The 12,959-nt window shown below is 37.9% G+C and overlaps 1 protein-coding gene and 1 non-coding gene across 2 annotated transcripts in view; one reads left to right on the forward strand and one right to left on the reverse strand.

The window, feature by feature from the left end:
* LOC117082262 (ribosome biogenesis protein BMS1 homolog) overlaps nucleotides 1-12,959 on the forward strand; it is a 50,902-nt gene that overhangs the window by 20,932 nt on the left and 17,011 nt on the right. Inside the window, 1 exon segment of the mRNA XM_033208889.1 lies at nucleotides 2,466-2,547. Within this exon segment, the coding sequence (XP_033064780.1) occupies nucleotides 2,466-2,547 (82 nt within the window).
* On the reverse strand, nucleotides 10,068-10,171 carry LOC117082919. Its single transcript, XR_004436841.1, has one exon. It is a non-coding gene; the product is annotated as a small nucleolar RNA U13 (small nucleolar RNA).

Consider the following 12,959-nt stretch of genomic DNA (forward strand, 5'->3'; position numbering starts at 1 on the left):
TCTTTATGGTGAAATTTAATACAGATGTAGAAAACCACATGAAAACAATTGTTCAACTTAATGGGTTGCCAGAAGGTGAAGACCCCAGCACTCAGGCTGGAAAATCAAGCTTTGCTGCTCAATTGCGACACCAGGCACAGTCCCCTTCCTCCCTGTAGAAGGAGGTGTGGTCCAGCTTCTTATGGGGGCTCTTTCCTTTTCTTCCTGGTTTCCTCCTCCATGCTTCCATAAGCATCATAGTTTACTTTGACCTGAATTTTCATTACTGTTTTTCACTCTATCTTTTAACACTTTTAGTCAACAATCTTTCCTTCCCATTTCTTTTTTTTTGGTTACATTTTATTTAAGAAACCAAGTCTTTGGTCTGCAGAATTTCTTGTATTCTGGACTTTGTGGATTGCTTTGCATCCCTCTGCAGTTTCACAGGCCCTCCTGTATTTCCTGTGAATGAGTATGGAGCAATACTAATAGAACTTCTGTGATGAGCGGAATGTATATCTGAGCTATGAGTTGTGGCTTCTTCTGGCTACTGTGCTCTTTAAATGTGGCCAGCGAGACTAGAGAACTAAATTTTAAATTTTATTCAGTCTTAATTAATTTAAATAGCCACATATTTCTAGTTACCTTATAGACAAAACATCTAATGGTTGGATAGGATTTAAATTTGATTTTTATTTTTTGGCAAAACGCTTCCCAGGTGGTGGGTGGTGTTTTCTCATTAGGAGGCACATAAAGACTAGTTGTGTCCTTTTAATGGCATTAGATGTTATCAATTGTTGGTGCTCAATGCCTAGAACCATCAATTTCTTAAGAACATAGAGTGATGGTGTTCTATTCAATAATTTCTCTTTATTTATTAGCTGTAATACCTATTTAAAGAGAAAATTTTTCTCTTCTACTATTCACTTCCATGTATGTAGGGTAAATGCTTGATTCTTTTTTCTTTTGAGACGGAGTTTCGCTCTGTCACCCAGGCTGGAGTGCAGTGACACGATCTTGGCTCACTGCAAGCTCTGCCTCCTAGGTTCATGCCATTCTTCTGCCTCAGCCTCCCAAGTAGCTGGCACTACAGGCTCCCGCCACCATGCCCAGCTAATTTTTTGTGTGTATTTAGTAGAGATGGCGTTTCACCATGTTGGTCAGGCTGGTCTCAAACTCCTGACTTTGTGATCCACCTGCCTCGGTCTCCCAAAGTGCTGGGATTACAAGAGTGAGCCACTGCGCCCGGCCCGTGCTTGATTTTTTAATCAGTTTTTGGAGTGATTCTCCAAAGGATACTTGTTTGTAAGTATCACTGTGATGTCATGGATATAAATGTAGTTAATGTGCCTTGTGCTCCTGCACCTGTTATCCGTTATTGAAGCTCCTCTTTATCCCACCTGTGGCCTGTGAGAGTCTGTGCACACCAGCTCCTGAGACCTTGTGTTACAATCGTAGTCGTTCTGGATCAATTCTTGCTCTGTGATATGAGAGAGCACTTGGAATCACCCATAAGAAGTCCTGATTTATTTTAGTACAAAATGGTATTTCAACATGACAGCCTAGGTATAGGAATGCTTACTGCCATGAGTTGGTCATTACTTCTAGGCCTTCTCAGTGACCCGAACTAGGAGAGTCCATACAGATATTTCCAGTTCACATTCAGGACTACATCTTATTCATTCTTCCACTAGAGAATTATTCCTTGGTTGAATCAGAAGATGATGAAATTAGAGAATCGCATAATTATTCATTTGCTTTATACTCTCTCATTTCTCTTTTCAAAAGTGACTGTGCCATTTTACTTACTCACTGGCACTGTATGTGGGTTCCAGTTTCACCACTTCTTCACCAGCACTTGTTATTATCTGTCTTTTTGATTATAGCCATTCTAGAGGGGGTGAAGTTGTATCTCATTGTAGTGTTGACTTGCATTTCCCTAATAATGATGCTGAACATGTTTACATGTGCTTATTGGCTGTTTGTATATATTCTTCATATTGTTTGCCCATTTCAAAAATTGAATTACTTAGTTGTATGTGTTGTTTATATATTCTGGATATAAGTCCCTTATCAAATACGTAATTTACAAATATCTTCTCCCATTTTATAGGAATTAAGTTTTCAAACAGACAGGTTTAGATTAACAAATAGCAAGACCAACTTTGTAAACTACTGTCTCATTGCATCGCCTTAGAAACCTTAATACAATTGAAAATTAGTTGAATTAGTAATTATCTGTTTACTTATGAGGTTAGTAGACTAGTAGTATTTAATACTTTCCCTATCTGCTGCTTAATGTGTTTTATCTCTGTGGTTATACTGTCTCCATCAAAGGTAAAGTTATTTCCTGGGCTCATTTGGAATGAGAATATCCATGAAGGTGGGAAATATTTAAAGGCAAGTTTTTGCCTACTGCCATTTCTTAGAGTTGTTTTCCTGAGTGATTGGAACATCTCATCTAAGTGCTGACTTTTCTGCGTAAGGTTATGAACAGTATCAGAGATTGCTTCGTGACTGGAAAGTGGGAAGATGATAAAGATGCAGCCAAGGTCTTAGCAGAAGATGGTAAGTGAAGAGCTGGGTTCTTCAGGAACACTGGCTTCTCTAAACTTTATTTTCTTCTGTATCTTAGATAATAGTCAAATTGAAAATCAGTCACTTGTGAAATGCTTTGGAGAATTCAGACAGGAGTAATGAGCCAGGTAATATTCTGGATTTTCCTTTTATGATGATCTTATTTTCTCAGTTGGCTAACTGATTTACTACATATGGACCTTAAAAGTGAGAAACTTTCCATAAATTTTAATCATGTGTTTGTTAAAAATAGATTTTGTGTGATGTGAAAAATACATACAAATGGCATTTATGTTTTTCTTTTCATAATAAAGGTAGTATGCATTGTAGAAAATTTAGAATGAAAAGTACATAATATACCAGAATTCTACCAACCTATAAGGAAAACTTTGTTAACTTCTTGAAGTATTTACTTCTAGTCATTTAAAAATCATGTGTATAAACGTTTTTAGTTGTACTTTATATAATTTTTGACAGGAGGGTTGCTTAAGTGATGTACTTTATATAAATTTTGTCATCAAATTTTTTCAAAGATTTCATTTTTATTATTTGAATATCATACCATAATTCAAGTCACAATTTTTTCAACATCTAAGTAGTTTTGTACTTTGCTCATTTTGTAAAGAACTCCACACTGAACAACTTTGAAAAAATTATTGGCTCACACTTTTTTCGCTTTGTTACCCAGGCTGGAGTGCTTTGGTGTGGTCATGGCCCACTGCAGCCTCAGCCTCGCAGACCCAAGTCTCCTGAGTAGCTAGGACCACAGGCTTGCATCACTATACCCAGCTAATTTTTAAATTTTTTTGTACCAACAGTCATTTTCTGTTGCCCAGGCTGGTCTCAAACTCCTAGGCTTAAGAGATCCTCCTGCCTCAGCCTCCCGAGTAGCTTGGACCACAAATGTATACCACCATGCCTGGCTAATTTTTTAAAATATTTTTGTACAGATGGGGGTCTTGCCATGTTGCCTAGGCTGGTCTTGAATTCATGGGCTTAAGCAATCCTCCCGTCTTAGCCTTCTAAAGTGCTGGGATTATAGGCATGAGCCACTGTGCCTAGTCTGTAGTATTTTAATGTATTCTTTACATACATACAATTTTTTTTCTGGACTTTCTAGTTTATATCATTGATCTCTGTTGGTTCATTTATTATTTCTATAAATTAGAATCCTATGTAGCTTTATCACGTTATTAAGATACCAGTTATTAAAACTGTGTCTCAACAGTTTCTTTCTCTTTTTTTTCTGCTGGGGGGCGTTTTAAAGGATTCTCCTGACTATTCTCACTTCCTTAGGGTTTTTTCCATAGGAACTTAAGAATCGTCTTTTGTTTTCAAAAGAAAGTGTGGTGGGTTTCTTTTTTAATCACTTTAGTGAGGTATAATTGATGGTAAACTACAGTGTTTAAAGTGTAAAATTTGATAAGCTTTAATATGTGAATATACCATCGCCACAATCAAAATAATGAACACATTTATCACCCTCACAGTTTTCTTACACCACCGTGTAACCCTCCACCCTGTCCTCTTCCATCGCGAGGTACATTCAGCTGCCTTGTGTCACTATTCAGTAGGTATTCCCTTTAGAATTTAATTGAAATGGGATCCTACAGTATGTACTCTTTTCTGTCTAACTTCTTTTTCTCAGCATGATTATTTCAAGATTCATCCATGCTGTTGCATCTTCATTTCTTTTTGTTGGCTAGTGGGTAGTCCATTGTATGATGTGTAGCAATTTATTTATCTGTTAACCTGTTGATAAACAATTATTTCCAGGTTTTGGCTATTATGAGTAAGGTTGCTATGAACACTTTTGTAGAAGTCTTTATATGAACCACCACTTTTGGGTAAATAAGTAGTTCAGAATGGACTAAATGGGTCATATGATAGGTACACATGTAAGTTTTTAAGAAATTACCCAACTGTTTTCCAAAGTGTTTACACCATTTTCCATTGCCACCATAACTTTATGTGACTTCCGGTTGCTTCACTCTACATCTTTGCCAGTACCTGGTAGTGTCAGTCTTTTTAAATTGTAGCCCCTTCTTTTAGACATAGAGTGGTATCTTGAAGTTTTAGTGACTAATGGTATCGGGCATTTTTTCATGTGCTTATTTGCCATCTGTGTCTTCTTTGATGAAACATCTGTTCAAATCTTTTGCACATTATTTTAATTTGGTTACATTCTAAGAAATTTTATGTATTTTTGATACAAATTCTGTATCACATGTGATATGCGATTATTTGTGCCTAGTGTGTGCCTTGTCTTTTCATATTTTTAATAGTTTTTCACAGAGCAAAGTATTTAATTTTGGTGTAGGTCAATTTATCAAAATTTTCTTTTTCTTTTCTTGAGATGGAGTCTTGCTCTGTCTCCCAGAGTGCGATGGGATCTCAGCTCACTGCAACCTCTACCCCCTGGGTTCAAGCCATTCTCCTGCCTCAGCCTCCCTAGTAGCTGGGGTTACAGGCACCCGCCACCACACCCAGCTAATTTTTGTATTTTTAGTAGAGATGGGGTTTCACCATGTTGGCTAGGCTGGTCTTGAACTCCTGACTTCAGGTGATCCACATGCCTCAACCTCCCAAAGTGCTGGGATTACAGGCATGAATCACTGTGCCCTACCCAAAATTTTCTTTTATGGACTATGCTTTTGATTATGTAAGACATCTTTGCTTCATCTAATGTCACAAATTGTCTTTTATATTCTATAAGTCTTACAGTTTCAGGTTTTACATTTAGGCCTATAATCCTTTTTGAGTTAATTTTTTTTATGGTGTTGGGTATGGATTTAGGTTCCTTTTGACATATTGATATCCACTTTTCCCAGCACCATCTGTTGAAAGACCATTTTTTCCCCATTGAATTAACCTGTATTGGTTGGCCATATATGGGTGAATATTTCTGGGCTCTCTGTTCTGTTCTTTGATATATTTGTTTATTTTTATACCAATACCAACATTGTCTCAGTGACTTACAGCTTTATACTTAGTCTTGGAATTAGGTAGTTTTCAACTTTAGGTAGTTTTGCAAACTTTAGTCTCTTTTTCAAAGTGGTTTAGGTTAATCTAGGTTCTTTGCATTTTCATATAAATTTTAAGATGAGCATGTCAATTGCTACAAAAAAGCCCACTGCAATTTTGATTGGGATTTCATGAAACTTGTAAAACAATTTGGGAAAATTGACATATTAACCACGTTGACTTTTCTGATCTATGAACATAGTATCTCTCCATTTATCTTGTTCTTTAATTTCTCTAAGCAAGGTGTCAGGATACAGGTCTTATACAACTCTCAACAATTTATTTTCATATCAACTTGTATTTGTGTATGGCTAACATGTAAGAAATACAATTTATTTTTTATATTGCTCTGTATCCTGCAATGTTGCTAAATTACTCATTAGTTTTGTTGTTGTTGTTGTTTGTTTGTTTTTTTGGGGCAGAGTCTCTCTCTCTTTGTCACCCAGGTTGGAGTGCAGTGGCGTGATCTTGGCTCACGGCAGCCTCTGCCTCCCAGGTTCAAGTGATTCTCATGTCTCAACTTCCCAAGTAGCTGGAATTACAGGCAGCCACCACCATGCCTGGGTAATTTTTGTATTTTTAGTAGAGATGGGGTTTCACCATGTTGGCCAGGCTTGTCTTGAACTCCTGACCTCAAGTGTGTATTTAGAGGGGAGGGGTAAACTTTGACTAAAGAGTGTTGATGGTTTTCTAAGTAAATACTTCTTCCTATCCTAAGGATTATTTTCTTTTATGCTGCTTTTTCTCTTGTTCTGCACAATAAAGCCTGGGGTTCCAACTTCTGCTTTGACCTTTCACTCTGGTCTAATCTCATATGGTTCTCCCAATTTCTGTGCAGGATGGTTCTGGGAGCCGAGCAGGAGCCCTCTTTCTTAGAGAGGCTAAGATAGATACCAGTGGTTTTACTTTCTTTCTTGCCTATCTGGATGACTTAACTTTTCTTGCCTTACTGCCCTAGCTTAAACTTCCAGGACAGTGTGGATAAGAAGTCAAAGTAAAAATCCTTGCTTTGTCTTGATTTTGCTTATTTTCCAAGTGAACTTAAGAATCACCTTTCCTATTTCCAAAAGAAAACTTTGTGGTGTTTTTTTTTCCTAAGAAAACTTTTAATTTTGAGGTAATTGTAGATTGACATGCACTTGTAAGAACGAATACAGAGAGATCTCCTGTATCTTGTACTATAGCACTATCTGTGTATATATGTACTATACGTACTATGTGTACTGTAGTACAAGGTCACAGCCTGGATGCCAACATTGATATAATCTGCTGATCCTATGTAGATTTTTCCAGTTTTACTTGTGTGTGTGTGTTTTACGTGTGTGTGTACTTCTGTGCTCTTTTATCACATGTGTAGGTTTGTGTGTCTACCAACAGTTAAGATACAGAGCAGTTCCATCACAAGGATTGCTTGTATTGCTGTTTTATAAACACACCCACGCCCTTGCTGTTCCCCAGCCCCCAGTTCCTTCCCTTATGAACCATAATGTGTCTTCTGTTTCTACAATTTTGTCCTCTTCAAGAATGTTAAATAAACAGAATCATAACAGTCTATAACCTTTTGTGAGGGGCTTTTTTTCACTCAGCATAGTTTCCTGGAGATCCATTCAAGTTGGTACATATACCATAGTTCATCCCTTTTTATTGCTGAGTAGTGTTCCATTGTATGGATGTACTGGTTTGTTTAACCATTCATCCAAGATCAAGCTGGATTGTTTTCAGTTTGTTTTGTTTTGTTTTCAGACAGGGTCTTGCTCTGATGCCCAGTCTGGGTGCAATGGTGTGGTATTGGCTCACTGTAGCCTCAACCTCCTAGGCTCAAGTAATCTTCCCACATCAGCCTGCCAAGGATCTGGGACCACAGGCATGGACTACTGCACCTGGCTAATATTCATATTTTTTGTAGAGACAGGATCTTACTGTGTTGCTCAGGCTGGTCTTGAACTCCTGGCCTATTTTCAATTTTTGACTATTAGAATTGAGCTACTATGAACACTTGTATACAAGTTTTTGTGTAAATATGCACTTCCCACTTTTCTGGGAAATAAATGCCCAATACTGCAATTGCTGGGTCATATGATAATGGCACAGTTTCATAGGCGACTGCCAGAGTAGTTGGGCCATTTGATGTTTCTACCAGCAATTATGTGAGTGATCCAATTTCTTTACATCCTTGCCAGTGTGTGGTGTTCTCACTGTTGTTTATTCTAGCTATTCTAATAGGTATGTGATATTTTACTTCCCTGATGACTAATAATGGTGAGCATTTTTTCATGTGTTTATTTGCATTTTTATATCTTATATACAGATATAAAATATCTGGGGATGCCTTTGGTTTTTTTTTTTTTGCACTTTTAAAAACTGGGTTGGGTACTGTGAGTTCATTATATATTTAACTCCATTGTCAGATGTGTGATTTGCAGATACTTTCTCCTAGTCTGTAGTTTTCATTTTCTTAACAGGGCCTTTCACAGAGCGAAAGTTTTTATTTTTGATGAAATCCAATTTGCCAGTTTTTTTGGTTTTTGTTTTAGGGAATATGAAACTTGTATCAAGTCTAGGAATTATTTCCTATTCTTTGATCCTGAAGTTTTTCTCCTATGTTGTTTTCTAAAAGTTTTTTTTTTTGAGATGGAGTCTTGCTCTGTTGCCCAGGCTGGAGTACAGTGGCGTCATCTCAGCCCACTGCAACCTCTGCCTCCTGGGTTCAAGGGATTCTCCTGCCTCAGCCTCCTGAGTAGCTGGGACTACAGGCGCATGCCACCACATCTGGCTAATTTTTTGTATTTTTAGTGGAGATGGGGTTTCACCGTGTTAGCCAGGATGGTCTCTATCTCTTGACCTCGTGATCTGCCCACTTCTGCCTCCCAAGGTGCTGGGATTACAGGTGTGAGCCACTGTGCCTGACCCTAAAAGTTTTGTAGTATTTTTCATTTTGTCTTTACACCCATGATCTATTTTGATTTTATGAGATATGAGGCTTAGGTCAAGGTTTATATTTTTGCATGTGGGTGTATAATTTTTCTAGCACCATTTGTTCCATTGAATTGTTTTTGACTTTTGTAAAAATATAGTTGAGGAGCTTTATGTGGATCTGTTTCTGGGTTCTCTTGTGTTCCATTGACTTCATGTGTCAATCCCTTGGCCAGTACCACCCTTGCTGTGTAGGTTCCTGTAGCTTTATAGTGAGTGTTAATGTTGTGTTAGTGTGTCTACTCTTACTTTATTCTTCTTTTTCAAAATTGGTTAAGCTATCCCAGGGCTTGTGACTTTCCATACAAATTTTAGAATAAACTTGTTTATGTCTACAGCAACTTAGCTGAGATTTTGATAGGAATTGCATTAAACCTATAGATCAGTTTGGAGGAGAATCTTTTTCTAGTTTGAGTATTAAAATATATGAACACAGTATACTTATTTATTTTAGTTTTTTAATTTCTTTTGTCAGTATTATGATTTTCAGCACACTGGTTGGAAATATGTTTTGATAAGTTTAGACCTAAGTATTTCATTTTGATTGATTTTCATTTGTCTTTTATCCTGCTAAACTCACTTATTAGTTGTAGGAGGGTTTTGTTTTGTTGTGTTTTTGTAGATTGCCTGGAATCATCTATACAGAAAATTGTGTAGAAAACATAGGGACAGTGTTATTTCTTTTCAATCTGTATTTCTTTTTTTTTTTTTTTTTAATTAAATTGTTTGGGGATAGAGATGGGGTCTTGCTATGTTGCCCAGGCTGGTCTCAAATTCCTGAGCTGCAGTGATCTGCCTGCCTCAGCCTCCCAGAGTGCTGAGATTACAGGTTTGAGCGACCTCTCCCGGCCTTCTTTCTGTTTTAAAATTTTCTGCCTTAATTCAGTGACTGGACTTTTAGTACAATGTGGAGTAGGAGTGCTGAGAGTGGACTTCCTACGTTGTTCCCAATCTTTTCACCGTTATCTGTTTATTATCATGATAGGGTGTAGAATTTTGTCTAATGCCTTTTGGTGTCAGTTGCTACAGTCATCTGGATATGGGTTTCACTCTTTACTCTTTTGATATAAATTACATTGATCTTTTCAATTTTATTTTTTGAGACACAGTCTTCCTCCATCACCCAGGCTGGAGTGCAGTGGTGCGATCATGGCTCACTGCAACGTTGACCTTCTAGGCTCCAGTGATCCTTCTGCCTCAGCCTCCTGAGTAGTTGGGACTACAAATGTGTGCCATCATACTTGGCTAATTTTTTGTTGTTGTTGTTTGTTTGTTTTGTAGAGCCAGGTCTTACTGTATTGCGCAGGCTGGTCTTCAACTCCTGGCTTCAAGCTATCCTCCCACTTTGGCTTCCCAGTGTTAGGTTTAGGGACAGGAGTCACTGCACCTGGCCCAATTCATTTTTTGAATGATGAACCAGATTTGCATTCCTGGAATAACTCTCACTTGGTCATGAATAAAAATAAAAATACAACATATGGAAATGTGTGTGTGTTTTTTGTTTTTTCTTTTCATGTCAGATGGTTAATGTGCTAATGTTGTAACAAGGGTCAAGGGTGGCATATCCCACATACATGCATGAATACCCAGTCATCATACTTATGAACTACGAAAAGATCGCCATGTGAAAATTTTTATACAAATCTTTTTATGTGTTGTTGGATTCCATTTGACAGTATTTTGTTGAGGACTTTTTGCATTCATGAGGAATATTGGTCCGTGGGGTTTGTTTTGTTTGTTTTCTTTTTGTGGTGTTGTGTCTTCGGGATAATACTATCCTCATAAAATGAGTTACAAAGTGTTCCTTATTCTGTTTTCTGGAAGAGTTTGCATGGAATTGGTATGAATTCTTAAATATTTGGTGTAATTCTCCAGTGAAACCATCTGGGCCTGGCGATTTCTCATTCAGAAGCTCTTAATTACAAATTTTGTTTCTTTAATGGTATAGGATGATTCAGGTTATCTATTTCATCTTGCCTGAATTTTGGTAGTTTATGATTTTCAAGGTATTTCAAGGCCTGTTAGGGAAGTGGAAGTTGCACTGAGTGCCTTCTTGAAGAGAACAGCTTGGGTAGTTTGAGGGTGATGTTTAGAGTATTTGCCTAATACTCTTTAATGGCTGCGGGAACCTTTTTGATAACCCGTTTTATTTGTGATGTTGTTGGTTTATGTCTTCTCTGTTTTTATCTTTGTCATAAAATTTATTAGTTTTGTTGATTCTGTTCAAATAACCAGCTTTTTCTTCCATTGATTTTTTTCTGTTTTCAATTTTATTGATTTCTGCCCTTTATTATTTCTGTTCTTCTGCTTGTTTGGGGTTTATTTTGTTCTTTTTGAAATTTCTTAGATTATTGGTTTATCTTTTATCATTTCTAAAGCGAGCATTTAGTGCTTAAATTTCCTTCTCAGCACTGCTGAGCTGCACCCCACAAATGTTCAAATGTTGTGTTTTTATTCATATTTCCTTTGGCACTTCTTTTTGGCCCATACATTATTTATAAATATGTTGTTTTAATTATTAAGTATTTAGAGAGTTTCCTGTCTTTCTGTTACAGATTTCTAGCTTGATTACATTATGTTCTGAGAACATATTCTTATGATTTGAATTCTTTTAGATTTGCTGTGATTTCTTTTATTGCCCCAAATGTACTTTTTCTTGATAGATGTTCTGTTGTCCTCAAAAATGTGTGTATTTTGCTGTTGGGGAGTGGGGTGGAAAGGAGCAAAACTAGGCAGAGGTTGGGCGCAGTGGCTCATGCCTGTAATCCCAGCACTCTGGGAAGTCAAGACAAAGGATCACTTGAGGCCAGGAGTTCAAGCCTGGGCCACATAGCAAGGCCTCGTTTCTCCAAAACATTTTAAATTTAGCCAGATGTGGCGGCACACACCTATAGTCCCAGCTACTCAGGAGTTTAAGTCAGGAGTACTGCTTGAGCCTAGGAGGTCAAGGCTTCAATGAGCCATGTTCATGCCACTGCACTCTAGCATAAGTGACAGAATGAAACTAGGCAGAAAAGGAGCAAAGATTTACAAGAGATCTGAACAGTCAACCAGCAAAATCTGATGATTCCAACATCTGACTCATTTCAGTGTTGGTGTCTTCAGTTGTCCTTTCACATTAAAATTATGATTTTCTCAGTGGTATGACAGGTCATATTGTGTTTCATCCTACATATTTTGGTTATTCTGTTAGGAGGCCTATGTAAATTTTTTATTTTTGCAGGCAGTCCTCCTGTTTAAGTTTAGTCTGTAGGTCCTGGTCTACTTTGTGGGCTGTAATTCCAATGACAATTTAATTTCAGAGCCTTCATGGTGTTATTTTGGTCTGTTTGGGGTATCTGGTATCACTGGGGCTCTCCCACCAGTCCCTGCTGATGCCCACCTGAGGGAACAGGGGAGCTGCCCCAGGCTGGGCCACCTGCTGCAGCTAGGTGGGTGGGGAAAGGTGGTTGTCTTGGTGTGTGAAGCTGGTTTTCTTGTTGTGGGGAAGATCTCCTTTGATCTAGGGGGATTGAGCCTGCCTGGGTTGCCTTCTATTCTAGGTTGGGAGTTGGGAAACACTGGGTCTGGGTCACCTTCCTGTTGGATGGGATCCAGGGAGACACCTGGCCACAATGTATTCTCTAGTCCTAGAGTCCCTCAGCAGCCTTTTTCTTTCCACCTTTAGGAATTCTCCATTGGTCATCTCCTGTCTATTATTTCTAGAGTTTAGGTTACGCCTCTTAGTCAAGAGGGAATAATGTGTTGTCTTCTCTAGACCAGAAATCCTTAGTGGTAGTTTTGGGTTGTAACTGTGCTAAATAAAGAGAGAATTGGCATATTTGTGATGTCGAGTCTTTCTTTTGAAATGAGAACATATCATTATTCCGTAGATAATATTTACAACACCTACTTCCTTGGGTTGAAGAATGTGGTTAAGCTTAGGAAAGTACTTAACGCAGTGCCTGGTGTGGAGAACACTTACGAGTGCTGGTGGTGATGCCATTTCTTTTGTCCTTTGGTAGCATATTAAAGCTTTTCTTCTTTTTTTAATATAAATTTCCAGTGCATTTCTTGTTAGGTTTATTCCTGTTTTATCCTTTTTTGCTTTTATTACAAATAGGAGCTTCCTATCTATTATAACTTCTACCTGGTTCTTTGGTCCTTATGTGAAAATGTTCTAATAGCCTTCTAAATGTTGCTCTCCCAGGCTGAGGCAGGAGGGTTGCTTGAGCCCAGGAGGTCAAGGCTGTAATGCACTATGATAGCCACTGCCCTCCAACCTGGTCAACAGAGCAAAAACTCTACCATCTCTTAAAATAAGAAGAGTAAGTCAGATCATTCCACTGCCTTGCTCAAAATCCTCCTCAACTTCTCATCTCACTCAAGTAAACCCAAAATTCTTACAACGACCTAGAACTGTGCCA

The sequence above is a fragment of the Trachypithecus francoisi genome, unplaced genomic scaffold (genome assembly GCF_009764315.1).
Source record: "Trachypithecus francoisi isolate TF-2019V2 unplaced genomic scaffold, Tfra_2.0 Lachesis_group9, whole genome shotgun sequence".
Lineage (NCBI taxonomy): Eukaryota > Metazoa > Chordata > Mammalia > Primates > Cercopithecidae > Trachypithecus > Trachypithecus francoisi.